Below are 14929 nucleotides of genomic sequence, written 5' to 3' on the forward strand. Positions count from 1 at the left end.
TACTTTTGTGGAGCAACTACTCCTTAACAATTGAAAATAAGCAAAAGAAAAAAGGAGGGGCTCAAAAAATAAGCACAACTGCTTATTAAAAAAAATAACATGTGTCAATGGGCCCTTGGTCTATTGGTGAAGTTGAATGGCACCAATTGAGCCCACCATGGATCAAGTCTTGCTGAGTGCAAGGCTTTGACATCATAAGAGATGAGGTGGATAAAAAATAATAGGTGGCCTCTTTCCATTTTTTTCCTATAAGCGGATTTTTAATTCTTTTCCTATAAGCGGATTTTTAGGAAATCCAATAATTAGTTTTAGTGGCAACTATATAGCCAAAAATGTATGTAAATTTCCGTATCATTAAGCTTTAAAAATTAAACTTTCTTTATTTTTCTGATGCATTTTATATTGCTATATGTATTATAGATATTTTATAGATAGAATTTTATAATGTTATTGTTTTATTTTTGTGGTGCATTTTAATATGTATTATAGATATTTTATAGATATAATTTTATAATGTTATTATTTTAATAATATATTATTATAACATATATAGATATTTTATAGATATAATTTTATAATGTTATTATTTTATTTTTGTGATGCATTAGATATTTTATAGATAGAATTTTATAATGTTATTATTTTAATAATATATTATTATAACATATATAGATCTATAATCAAGTGAAAAAATAATAAAAGTATCAAATTGTATAAAATTTTAAGGGATATATATTTATAATAATAATAATTACATAAGCAAAAAAAATGTTATGTTATAATAAAATAAATTGATCTGTTATTTTTAGTTACAATTTTCTTTTATTGAATTAATATGTTTAAAACTAATTATACTTTTATACATATTTAATTATATTTAAATTACAATGAATTTAAAAAATTATTACTATTTTTATTTAATTAATTTGACTTAATAAAATTATTATCTATCAAGACTATTGCTATTTATTATTAATTTTAATTTTTCTTATTATTTAATTTTTTACATAGTTTTGTTTAGACATTTTTGTTTATTATATTTTAGTTTTTAAAGTAGATTTAAATCTAAAACTATTTCAATTATTTAACTTTATTTTGTGAAATTAAAAATTTATTAGGATTTCTTTAATTTATATTATTTTTTCTAGTAAAATTTTAATTATTATGAAATAATTATGTTTAATTTTTTATCTTAATTATTATAATTTTTAAAATATAATCATTATTAAAATTAAATCATAATTATTATTAGAACTATACTAAAATAGCCACTATGTGGCACTTGTTATTAAAGCAAGGTTAACATATGAAAACAATTTTTTATGAATAATACAATTAATTATGAATTAAAGACAGAACATATGTTAAATAGGAAAAAAAAAAGTTAAATTATATGATTTTTTATGTCGAGGCATGTACAATGACATCAAAATATGACAGGTATGAAATATGTCATCTTTTGTTGCATTCAAATGATAGTGGAAGAGTGCCATACTTAACCAACTCTATTATTATCCATATGTTTGAAAATCTTGTATACTACTAATATTGTTTCAATACTAAGATTCCCTTCTATTATAAATATCTCTAGGCATAATTTACCTATATTTTTAAATATAGATATACTAGTTTTATATTAAATACAAAAAATTCCAAGTTTTCAGAAGTTTGATCGATTCAGTTGTCACCCATTAATAAAACCTTAAACTAATAAATACCAGATGCCGTGAATCATTTGAACTCATATTTTAATATAATTTGTTTGGTTTTATAACCCTTCTCTTTCATATAGTGGGCTAGTTCAAATAGTAGTATTTTAGGCAAGATTTATGGCAAAAGATCTAAAACTACAAAGTAAATTACCAGATATACCTACCTGAGACGATACTATCTGAAGTATTTGTTTACCAAACAGAAATCGTTTAATCCTGTAAATCTGATTAAAAGCTTTAATCTATTCATTCGTTTGTCTATTTAAGGAACGTGCAAATGCGTAGTGTCCAAGCATATTTGAAGGAATTCAAATCTATGCGGCTATAAGATACTTTCATAGCTCCTTAAATCTGCAATTGGCCAGTCTATCATTTCTAGTATCCTAATCCTAATGGGTACTGAATTGCGATCGGCTGCTGTTGATCCATCATTTCTGGTTAGGGTTCTGAAATAACTCCATTACTGTTATACAAACATCCATTTTGGTATTGTCAATTATCATTTACTGTATCTTATTTCATGTGGGTACTGAGATAGTTATATAATTTCATAAACATCCAAGCGGGTACTGTTCAATCATCATCTCTAGAAGCCTAATTGATTGGGGTATTGAGATTGAGCAGTGGAAATTGTGAAATTTTCCCACCTAGTAATGGAAAAATCTCCCACAACCCCACTTTTGGTACCATCTGACCTTGAGGGATGCCAACAAGAAGTGCCTTGTCTGGAAGACTACGTCCCTGCAACTTTTTCCAAAAATTTAGGCAGAGAAATTTGGGAGGAGTCCAAAAAGGTGTTGAGCTTGGCTGCTCCTGTGGGATTTAACAGGGTATCCACCTATGCCTTTGGGGTTGTCACTCAGGCTTATGCTGGTCAATTCGGCACTGTGGAACTTGCTGCCGTGTCCTTGGCTACTAGTACCATTGGGGGAATCTCCTTTGGGCTCATGGTACGTAACCTGCCTGATTCAATTTTGTTGAAAGATTTGCCAGTTATATTGTTTAAGAGTGTATAGCATTATTTGTGGGATTGCTGTTATCCTACTTTTTATCTGGTATTGGTCCAAATAGGTACAGAGATACGGCCTCTGATTCCAGGGCCATGTCAAAACTTTTCATTTATAATTTTGGTATCTTTAGAATGATGCACACCATTTTATAACATAACTGTAAATTATTATCAAAATTATTGAACTTTTACACCTTTCATTGACTGCCATCGAAATCATGGCTGAATTTTATGCTTTTGCATTCAGTATTCATTTTTAATTACTTGGGGTTCAATGAGGGGTTTAAGTTTCTCTTTTTCAGGAACATGAGGTCTCAAGAAAGAAAAAAAAATAAAAAAAATATCATTGGATTATTCAGAATTTTTTTAATGAAAAGAGGAGTTCCTACTTTTTAGGCCTGCATATTTGAGTAGGTGAAGATGGGATGAGGCTAGAAATTGTTCCACCAACTTAACAATATTATTTGTCAATTATCAATCATCTAATTTTAAATTTTGGGTAGAAAATAAATTTGAAAAGAAAATGAATTTTTTTATTTTTACTCTGTATTCACTCCACAGAGAGAGGTATTGTATTCATGAGACCACCAGCTTCCTTAAATTTCTACTTTTAAACTGAACTGCACTACAAAATTCATAGAACCAACAGCTTTAAAATGCTTCTAAGAAATCTCAGCTCCTACTCTAGTTTTTAGGAAGCCCCCTTCCACCAAACCCCAGACTAAATACATGTTGCTGACTACTGGACGTCTATTGACTGGATCCCAGAATTTAGAATTGAAGAGGTGATTAGCAATTTAGCAGTACTTCCTGGAAAATCTATGGGTACTGATTTTGTTTGTGCCATTTATTCCACTATTTCAGTAATTTTACCGAGGCTTGTAGTTTCAGCTAGGGAACCTGAGGATTGTATGCTGGGAATCTGAGACTACGACTGTTCTTGCATTTTTTTAAATACCTAAACAATCTCTGGATCATGTTTCCTTCCTGCTATAGATCATTCTATTTTTAATTTTTTTTTTGTACAGTATTTCACATCTAGCTGAGAAACTAGCCTGTGCGTAGGATCACTATGAAATCTTGATTGCTATTGAAAAATATAAATTTATGGCCATACTTTTTCAATAGCCATACTATAGCCAGGTTCGGTATGACTATTGAAAATGTATCAAACTAATAAAATTATTTCCAAATAAACAAAATTACCCAGTGTGGAAAGTCTTTGGAAGCAAAAGAACACTAATATTAGCATAGGAATACCAAGACAGTGAGATTCGAAACTTAGGAACACTAGCTTTGATGAGAAATGATGGAAGGTTTGGAGGAAATAAAAGGCAAGTTTTTTGGTTTCTGTCCCGTGGTCTCTTCTACATTTTAGGAATATTGGTATGGCTTTATAAGTTTTAAGCTACCACTTCTACATTTTAGGAATATTGGTATGGCTTTATAAGTTTTAAGCTACCACTTTTTCCTTAGTTTGGCTAACATCGAAACAAAATTAATTTTAGGAGTCAAACCTTTGTTTTCTTTGCATATGGGGTCCCCTGCCTGTAGCAGGGGCAAATTGGGGCCCTTTCTAATGAGTGCCTGGTCCAGGATTTGAACCCTATTCGACCCATATTCAGTTATGGGGGTGCTGGACTGAGAACCTGGTAAACGTATCTTTGCTGTTATGAGGCTTGCAAAATATTAAACTGGACCCACGACAGTTCGACATGCTTTTGTCAAATAATGGGTAGTCAATTTTCCAATTTCTTTTAAAACAGATGCAAAAAAGATAATAATTTGTCATCATGATTTTTTGAGATCATTTTAAATCTGATTCGATAAATATGGTGCAGACAGGGATGTCAAGTGCACAACAGACATTATCTGGTCAAGCATTTGGTGCAAAGAAATTCAACCTTCTTGGGATTTACCTGCAGCAATCTTTTATAGTAATGAATGTAACTGCACTTTTATTCAGTTTAGTGTATCTTTTTGCAGCACCTCTTCTAAAGGTGCTGGGGCAATCAGAACAGGTGGCTGACCTGACTGGACAGTTTGCCCTTTGGTCCCTTCCTCAGCTATTTGCATATGCAAACTATTTTCCTACTCAGAAGTTCTTCCAATCACAACGAAAAGTCATCGTCCAGGCCACGATCTGTGCAGGTTCATTGGCTTGCCATGTTTTCTTGAATTGGTTGCTAATCACTAAGCTTGGGTTTGGACTCCTTGCGCTGGCTATGGCCTTGAATGCATCCTGGTGGTTAGTTGTTATAGGACAGTTTTTATATGTTGTGATTGGACCGTTCCCAGAAACATGGACTGGTTTCTCAGTTGATATCTTTCACGATGTTTGGAGCTTTTTAAAGCTTTCAGCTTCATCCGCTGTGATGGCATGGTCTGTACATAATTGCTTTCAAACTAGCTCAAATATTTCCTTAGAACTCTTAACAAGTCAAAGATTTTCTTAGTATGATGGCTTTTATATTTTGCAATCGATGCAGTGTGGACCTCTGGTACTATAGAGTTTTGGCTCTTTTAACTGGAATTCTGAACAATCCAGCAATCGCAGTGGATTCATATTCTATATGGTATTACAGAATCTCACACTTTTGTCTCTGTTGCCTTCAATTTGGAATCACAAAATCACCTCCATCTTTTTCTAGCTTTTCCCTAATATTGTTAAGATTGAAACTTGTTCATATAAAGTGCTGCATTGGGCTGATATCTATACTCGTGCAGTTTAAGTGTATATGAAGGGCTCATGATGTTCAATAGCCGTGCTGCAACAAGGTTTGTGAAATTTCAAATTTACCCACATTTTTGACAGTCAATTCTTTATCTTTCATCTCCAAATGAACACTTTATACCTTGCCTGTGAATTTGCAGTGTCATAATATCAAATGAATTAGGAGCTGGGCGTCCAAAGCGTACACTATTTGCTGCCTATGTTTGTCTAGGCATAGCGATGACATTTGGGACTATATTTTTCACTTGCATTCTCATAGCTAGACATGATATAGCATCCATGTTCACCAGCAATGCCACTGTTGGTCACATGGTGTATGAGTTGTCAATATTCCTCGCATTTACACTGCTTATCAATAGTGCTCAACCAGTTCTTTCAGGTAATTTGCTTTGGATCTTCTTGCTTGTTTCATGATGGTGAATAGTGAATACTGTTAATGGACATTGAATTCTAAAATACAATAACCTTAAGGTCTTAGAAAGAAACATCTATCAATGCATTGCAAAACCGTACATCAACATTAATGCATTTGTTTGATCTTTTGCTATGCAATTGAATCTTGAAATTCCTATTCGATGCGTAGCCAATTGGATTATTGTTTCGATGAAATTCTTGCATCTGCCATCTGGATGAAGATTTTGCTCTTTTACTCTTGGGTCAACTCTTGGGTGCATTGATTACTTTTGTTTCTATTTTTACAGTTTGTGTACCACTTGCATCTTAATTAGTTCCATATCTAATCTACAAAGGAATATATCATCTAATTTCAAGAATGTTCTGTTATTCAGGAGTAGCAGTTGGTGCAGGATGGCAAGCTTATGTGGCTAAAGTGAACATAGTTTGCTATTATTTTATCGGTGTTCCTATAAGTGCTTTTCTTGCGTTTAAGTGCAATCTCCAAGTAAAGGTTAGTCTCTATGTGAGAAAAGGCAAAAAGAAAAAAAAAATCTTCAATAGTTTGTACCAATTTAATTGTGCTGAAACCACATTGATGCAATCCCATGTTTCAATTTTCTCAGGGAATTTGGATGGGACTCCTGGTTGGGACTTCATCACAGATATTGATACTTGCGTTCAACACATACAGGACGGATTGGGCTAAAGAGGTAATTAATATATGCAAATTTGAAGCTAAGGTTATGAGGGTTGCTTATTGTTGGGTGTGTGTAAAACATACTTATGTATCTCATTGATAAATATGTACAGGCTAATGCAGCCAAAAATCGTTTCAAAGTATCAGGAAAATCTCGTCTGTGCTCTAAATGAATTATGCCTTACCTTCTTTCTGATTTGAGGTAAATGCATTAATGATAACCTGTTTTTGATACGAGTTGATAGTTGTAAATTTCAGAGCTCACAGCGAGCTGACTTTTTCAAGTGTTTCTCTTTTCATTTATTTCTTGCTTACATATTATTATATTTAATTCTTTGGTTTGTTGAAATGCTAATATAACAATGTGAGTTGTGTGTAGAGGTACCTGGTGGATGCTGGCTGTTGATTAGATCAATTCCAATAGTTGTCATGGGGCTTTAGTAGGATATTTTGATGATTATTGAGGCCCTCTCCTTGTTGATTAAGGCTAGACCAGTGTAAAAAGTGGAATTTATCCACAGAATGTCTCTTTGTAGACAATTCTTGACAGAATGTAATAACTGAAAATGCAATCCATCGACGAACTTCACGTCAATGTGTAATAAATTGGAATATATGAGGATTATATTTGAAGGTAATTATCTGACCTGCAACGAGAAACTCATCCGTAACTTATTAAGTGGAATTTGATCAATTGATCATAACCACATTTTGCATTTTGATTCCAAAATGATATAATCAAAGATTTTCTGGCTTAATAGACTTAATTTTGTTATCTCACCTCAGTTCTAAAACTCATTTCTTGTCACTGGCTAAATGTAAATTAATAATAGCAAAATCTATATAGCACTCGTTAGCCCCATTGTGTTATGACACCTTCTTTTGTTAGCTATGCATATTTAATGTAATACATAGTCTGCAAAAACACACTTATATTTCTGGAGACATGGAAATGCTTTATTAATGATTGATGTGCACCCAAAATAGCAGCTTTTCTTTATTCTGGAAAAAGGGTCTTGAATTCTTGACTGATGCCATATGTAGAAGTAGAAGTTCAATGGCTAAAATAAAGTGACCATATTTCTATAGAAGGCAATGTGGATAAACCATTAATGGATTTGAGAACGCATTATAGGTTTGACAGCTAAAATGTGTCACCTAGATTCTACATTACAAGCAAAGAGACTGTTTTTGTGCTGTTATATGATTCCCTCTATGATTCCAAACTAGGAAGCTTGAATATAATATGAAGTTCCTCATTTAATGCTCCAGATTTTTAGATACTCGCCTTTCCAAATTAAGCCATATCTGTTGGTTATCAGGTTAGAATTTAGAGTTCTAAAAATATTCCTTTGATTAAAATCTAATAGAAACTATGCAAAGGTTTGGAGAGTTTATTGTCCGTCTTACTGTTTTGTAGTCAAAGAACGCAGATTGCTTTAGTGGCAGGGTTGTCTACTGGACTGAGATTTTTCTTGTTTATGTTCTAGCAGGTGCTGAAACTTCTGCATGTCATGTAAATCTTTCCCAGAAGAATGCTCAGTTGCAACATCAGATGCGACTTGTGGAAAAATGTCACAAGCAAAAGGAGAGAGTCAAAATATCTTCTTTTTCTCTTCTCAGATCATGTAGCAGCTCTTGGGAATTATGCTGTGGCATTTAATTTTACTAGCTACAGAGGCACACAAAAGCAGATTCATGGTAAGCATTACCAATTGGATGTTTTTCTTGTAGAAAAACAACATTTAGTGATTGAGTTAATGGACACAATTATTAAGTATATTTAACCATTAACACTCGGATATTTAACCATTTCACCTACAGCAGATTTGGATTCACAGTAATATAATATGCTTCCCTTGAGTCCATGCAATTTGGGCATGATTTTCTGAGAGAAATTATTCAAAATTAATGCATGAAAACTTTTACAGAAGTTACAATGTCAAAAATCTGAACATCATTAAGGGTGATATAAAGAAATCAGTGTTTGATGGGGATGCATCCCTAGGGGTTCAGGCGACATCCTAGACATCTTGGACTGGGGATTTTGAGGGGGCGCCGCCTTTTTTCAGGACAAGACAACCTTCTTTATTTGTAGCTTAAAAATAAATATGAAGGAATTAAAAAAGAAATGTGAAAATCACCTAAAAATTTAGAAGTGGAGGAAATTGTCATTCCAAATTTAGCACATTGTATTTAATTTTGATTGGAATTTTTCTCCATCCCCAAAACTGTAGCTCCATGTCCCCCAAGTATCCCAGTCGTAGAAATTATTCTAAGAGGTGTTGCAAACCATATGTACTTCCAGTTTGAGCAAATTTACAGAAAATTCTCCAAGAACGAAGAAACATCTAACTCTGCCAGATTTCATTACACTACCAATTTGTAGTGTGTAACTGTCTTCAACAGTGACTTCTCAGGATGGCATTCCTTGAGGATCCTTGTCTTTCTTTTGAATTTTTGTGTACCCATTTGTGGTCTATTCCTTTCAAGATTTCCTTTGGGAAAATTTTGGTGTTGGCTTTTGCTTTTTAACAGTAGGCTTGGGCTGGAGATTTAAGGCTTCAAATTTGGATCGAGCATTTTGTTTTCCTTTGTAATTTTTGGACCTTGTTATTGATTTTGAAGCATCCGTGATTAATGTAAGAAGAATTTGATCAAACTTTTGAGCACAATAAAATTACTTGACTGAGTTGGAGCATTTGGTTCTTTCATATTCGGTGGATTATGAATGGATTTTGGTGAGTAATGTAGTTGTTCAATCCATTCTCTTTCTGTGAGACCAAAGGATAGAAAGAATTTTATTTTTATTTTGAGTGGCTCTATGTGTGCCAAGGCTTCCCTTTGAATGTATGTCACTTGGGGTTTCTCAATATGTTAGGCATAGCCTTTGTGATTGTACCACATTTACCTCCTTGGGAAGGTCTATAGATTGTTGTTGGATTTCTTGAAAGGCGGCTGCTTCTGACCTCTTTGGGTAGCTTCTCTGCTCATATGATTGATACATATGGTAGACCTTGGCCAAATGACCATTCTCACAATAAATTTTACATGAAATGGGATATTCTCGTAATCTTTCATTTTGAATTAAGTTGGTAATTTAACGGACAATCAATCAATTGAGGAACTTAGTGTTTAGAAACAACAATAAAACAAAACTCAAGCAAAACAAGATTGGCAATTATCTATGTTCCATGGAGTTTTGGAATGTGGGGATGCAAAGACGGGTTTTAGGGACAAGAGTTTTATGTACTAAAATCTAGGGAGAACGGTTCAAATATAAATGGTACTTGAAAAATTATTTATCAAAATATATAAGAAATGCAGTTTTATCTCTTATATAATTTTAAATCATAAACACATTCAATCAATTGAATCAACAATGCATTGAAAAATCTCATTGAAATGGAGTGGATGAGGAGGAAAGGGGTTTTGAACCTAGCCCAAAGTGAGAGTGTGAACAAAGGAGATGATTGTTAGAGTAATTAGGATAATCACCTAATAAATTAGCTAATTAGGTCTTCTCTTCACTTAAGCTGAACTTAGGAGTTCTTTTTCTTTTATTAGTTTGAACTATATTTAGCACATGTTTCATTCATAATGATGTGAGCTATTATCAAGCTGTCTTTTAATCTTCCTCTAGGGTTTAGATTGAGCTATATTTAACACATGTTGTCTCATTCATTATGATGTGGACACTTGTTAAGCTCTCTTTTAATGTATGCTTTTATAAGCATTCATTGTAATATATCCAATTGATTTATAGGTTAATTACAATATCATATTCCTATTTGAATCAATTCTCTCTTAGCAACTTGTACCACACAAGTACAATGAATGCCCCCCCATAGGAGAGAGAAAATGAGGATAAGAATTCTCCCATAAAGAAGTAGCTTTTGTGTCAATGATGAAAGATCGAAGATAGATTATGATACATTGCCTATAAACAACATTTCTCCCCTTAGGAAGAAACAAATTCATTGGTGGTATAAAAAGCCATTCCCCTAAATTGGAAGAATCTAGAATCCAAATTCAAATAGGGCGCGCCTTTGGAAATTGCTCAATGTTGCTATGTCCATGAAGGGTGATGATGCCACAAACCAATTCGAACATTCCCAATCAATGTAGAGGGTGACAATCTAGGAATTTGTGGAAAATGATGTAAAACAAGCTCCATGGGTGATGTGAGTTGGCAACATAAATGAGGATTTCAATAAAGCGAAGATGAATATCAAAATAATCATCCAAATTTACAATATGAGACTCCATCAACAAAGATGATATGTATGCAAAATATGAATCCCAAGTAGCTGTGTCTAGAAAATGAAAGGAGATGAATATCAAAATAATCCTCTAGATTTGCAATATGAGACTCCATCAACAAAAATGATATATTTGCAAGATATGAATCCTAAGTAGCTGTGTCTAGAAGATGGATATCCTGTCATATTGAATTAATGGGAGTCATGCATGTGTTAGCCAAGCTAATCATGAACAACAATAAGGTGATGATGTCATCTCAATGTGAGGAGTAGGAACTGGAAGCCAAGTTTTTGATCCATCAGAACATGCAAGACCTATTATATACTCAAACTCATCTAAAGTATCATCATCAAAGGGTATACAATTTGCCTGTATAGGGGGGATAAAACAATTTGGCTACAAGATCCTCTAGGTATGGAGAGATACGAGGGTCTCTATGCATCTCCCAAAGTTTAGTCCAAAGTGTGTTGAGACACTCAAGGCCTGAAATAGCACATATAGTGTCATGATCAACACTAAAACAAATCGCTCCTACAATTTGGTCTATGATAATGCCTCAAAACTTTTCTACCCCCTGGCATGGTTAGTTTAGGGATGAGTCCATACAAATAAGGCAAAAGATCTAGCCACTTGAGATGTGTTAGAATGCCATTTCGTTGACTCATAATTACCCTTTGCCAAGATGAACAAAAAAGACCATGATAACTCAAATGAAATAATTGGAAAATCTCAATGCATGTAAATTGGATTAAATAAACTAATCTCCCATAAACAAATCCTTTTTTTGTGTCGAAATGTTCAAGAAATTGACTAGTCTGTGGAAATGCAAAAGTTTGAATAAAATGTAATTGGGGTGGATTCTTGAAAAATTACACGTATGGATCCAATAAAAGCCAAAATCATCAAAATGCTAATGACAAAGCAAAATAGCGTTTTTAATATTTACAAAATAGTGCATATGTTAACCAATTTATTGCTTTTGTCTAACAGATCATCGCTTTTGACACTTTTTGTTGCACATATAAGGAATAAGACAACACATTTACTTATAACAGTAGCACTTATGACAATTTGGATAGCGCATATATCAATACTTTTAGTGCATGCAAGGAATATATTAGCGCATTTGTTGTTCTAGCACTTCTGATAGGAATTTCAGCGCATATACAGTGTAGACTCAGAAATACGGGCTAACAAAGTTACACCGACCCAGGGAGATTACTAAGGCTTCAATACGGTGCTGGGATCTTACAAATAGAGTCGTAAAGGCACTACTAAACCAAGGAACCAAAACAATACCAAATAGAAAAATTCAAAGCACAAGATACACAAACATGACTCCCGACAACGCACAAAGAGCCAACACTCAAACAGAAATAGATGAGAACTCCAAGGTTCACAAAATAATAGATGCATATACAAAATGACAGATCAAATCCAATATCACCTAGACCCAAATTGGGATTCACAACTGCTACGACATTCACAGGAAAACCACAAAGTTGTTCACCACAATATTCCAAATAAATAAATGAAACATATACATATATATTAACCCCCAACCTTATTATATAATCTTATATAAACATGATAAGATTCACAATTATTTCTCGGCAAACAATCTTTCCAGTAGACATAGGGAAAAACAGTCTTTCCCGAAACGAAATTTGCAGAAGGTGAAATACAATCAACCTGGAAATAGAAGTTATGAAAAAAATGAAATCGATGAAGAGCAGATCCAAACCAAGCAAACTTCCAGTCCAAATCCAATCAAGCTCCAAAACAATTCGAAAATCTCCAAGATGCAGAAAATTATTCATGAAAGCCAATCCGAACAAAAACTCAACAAGCTCAATAAATAGAATTTCATTTAAAACAATAGGATAAGTCAACCACTAAAAATAATTCTAAATACTATATTTCATACCAACCCTTTTTAAATTCGAGGTAAGAAACAATATTATTTGCTTACCCAATTCTCACAACCAATAATATGATAGGTAGGTAGAAAACATAATATTTCAATTAACCCAATTAGTAAAAAGGGATATAATAATATAAATAGCCAATAATTAAATAAAATAAAGGCACAATAAAAAATAAAAGCCCAATTAAAAAAAACCAAGGGCAATATAAATAAGTGCCACAAATAAATATAAAATCATAACAACATAAAATCATAAATAATTAAACAATAAATAGATAATAAATTATAAATATCAAATTGACATTAACTCATAAATAAATATTAAAACACCAAATAAATATAAATCAATAAATCAAAGCTAAATAAATATTAATCAAAATAACATATAAATATTAATAAATCACCCAATAACAATTAAATACCAAAACTATACTTTAATTTATTTTAGCATTAATAAACTATATGGATCAAATATTAATTAATTAGACAATCAAATACTCACAATGCCACAAGGCAACCCAAAATAGGGTTGAACATCACAATACAAGACACCAACATGATGACTCACACCACATCACTCAAACTGACAAGGGTGACCACTTAAGCCTAGAGCGTGTAGAAGGAACTCATGCCATCTCAGATCAACTTGCTATTGGGATGAAGACACGCTCAAACCTGTGAGACTAGGTGGAATCAATGTCTAGTATCTGTAATTCTCCAACCACCAATAACTACGAGACAACATTGTTGGCAACAATGTAGCAAACTGAGAGGGAGAGGGGGTGAAGCAGTTTGCACAATAACTTACTGCAACTTAAACCACAAAATAGATATGATAATCAATAGTTAAAGCATGAAACAACACCACATCAATCACACACATAACACCAAGATTTTTGATGTGGAAAACCCGGTTAAGGGAAAAACCATGGTGGGAACCTACCCACAATGAGATAATACGCTGTTAGGAGTAAATGTGAATATTACAATGGGAATGCACATGCATTCATGCACACTACCTAGAGCTCACTGCTCAAAATAAGAAACCTACAAAGGCTACAACCTTTAGGGAAGGCTCATTGCCTTACAAGAAGGTTCGTTGACTTACCAAAACATTTGAACTACAATCCGAATTACATGAACTGTGAAAATAACATCTCCATATGCTTGAGTACAGTTCTAGTTAAGCACACAACCTGCTTTGCAACACTTCTATTTTCTCTTTCACATTTCCGAAAGATCAAATCACTTATTCACACATACAACTCGATCATACATACTCTCAAAGATCGCAGACATTCACAGACATACATCTTACATGATTATTACATTTATTTATACAAACCCTCAACCCATGAATTATAGGCCAGCTAAACCCTCAATACAAACTACAAAATAATAATCTCACACGCTACAACAATACATGCAGACCAAAACAATGTCAGCTAAGACATAGTCTGGACCCAAATTAATACCACAAACATGCAACATCTCCAACAATTACGCTTCGATCATCCTCAACACGCTACAACCACCAAGATTGTCGCATAACATGAAGAACATCACCGGACAAAGAAAATCTTCAATAACACACACAATAATCAATGTGGACCACCAATACGCATAGAACACGATCTAGAGATATTCACAAGCAACATTAATTGCACCACAACAACTCGGATCACCAAAATCATCATCATCTCATTATCAGAGCTCCAGAACAACAACATAACTGACTATCAACCTGAAAGATTTGCTTGTGGACTTCCAAATCATGAACCAATCGAATTGAGGACACACATCAACGCCCAAAACACATCCCACATATCTGCAACTAAAGATATAACAATTTCGGAGCAATACAGAGCACAAACCAGAATACTGAATAACACAAACAACTGTATAACATTCTCAATACCGAATCTCATAACTCGATCAAAACATCATGCGGACCTCTGCAAATGGAAATTAATGAACCATTTATAGACAACATACCAAAAACCCTTTAAACCGCATCAGCTCATCTGCAACACATGGGCTAAACCAACTCATTCCATCAAACTGCAACATTGGAATACACAGAAGAATATGTTAACAAAACTTTCCAACAATCTCCCCATATGTTGACATCAATGACAACATATCAGCCAATGTCCAACAATCTCTCCTTTTGGAATTGATGGCAACAAAC

The 14929-nt window shown here is 33.3% G+C and overlaps 1 protein-coding gene across 4 annotated transcripts; it reads left to right on the forward strand.

Moving 5' to 3' along the window:
* The first annotated feature begins 1748 nt into the window (after window positions 1–1748).
* LOC131052975 (protein DETOXIFICATION 33) lies at window positions 1749–8479 on the forward strand. 4 transcript variants are annotated; one of them, XR_009107579.2, is made up of 11 exons: window positions 2528–2662; window positions 4318–4456; window positions 4563–5104; window positions 5211–5297; window positions 5449–5499; window positions 5596–5834; window positions 6244–6362; window positions 6475–6561; window positions 6662–6750; window positions 6928–7182; window positions 8042–8249. XR_009107579.2 is itself a non-coding variant. In XM_057987574.2 (9 exons), the coding sequence occupies exons 1-8, from the start codon at window positions 2366–2368 to the stop codon at window positions 6719–6721; spliced, it is 1482 nt and encodes a 493-aa protein (XP_057843557.1). In that variant the 5' UTR covers window positions 1749–2365; the 3' UTR covers window positions 6722–6750; window positions 8042–8249. The 4 variants fall into 4 exon arrangements, 2 of the variants coding, with proteins under 2 accessions (XP_057843557.1, XP_057843556.1); XR_009107578.2 differs by lacking the exon at window positions 4318–4456 and having other exon boundaries at window positions 1749–2662; window positions 8042–8479; XM_057987574.2 differs by lacking the exons at window positions 4318–4456; window positions 6928–7182 and having other exon boundaries at window positions 1749–2662.
* The last annotated feature ends 6450 nt before the right edge of the window (window positions 8480–14929 follow it).

This window comes from Cryptomeria japonica, chromosome 8 (genome assembly GCF_030272615.1).
Source record: "Cryptomeria japonica chromosome 8, Sugi_1.0, whole genome shotgun sequence".
NCBI lineage: Eukaryota > Viridiplantae > Streptophyta > Pinopsida > Cupressales > Cupressaceae > Cryptomeria > Cryptomeria japonica.

Bases quoted from the DNA above. Each gene is read 5' to 3' on its own strand.
- LOC131052975 (XM_057987574.2), top strand. From the start codon at position 2,366: ATGGAAAAATCTCCCACAACCCCACTTTTGGTACCATCTGACCTTGAG. The intron at 5,298-5,448 runs GTATTACAGAAT...ATACTCGTGCAG, and splicing joins GTGGATTCATATTCTATATG to TTTAAGTGTATATGAAGGGC. The intron at 6,363-6,474 runs GTTAGTCTCTAT...CAATTTTCTCAG, and splicing joins AGTGCAATCTCCAAGTAAAG to GGAATTTGGATGGGACTCCT.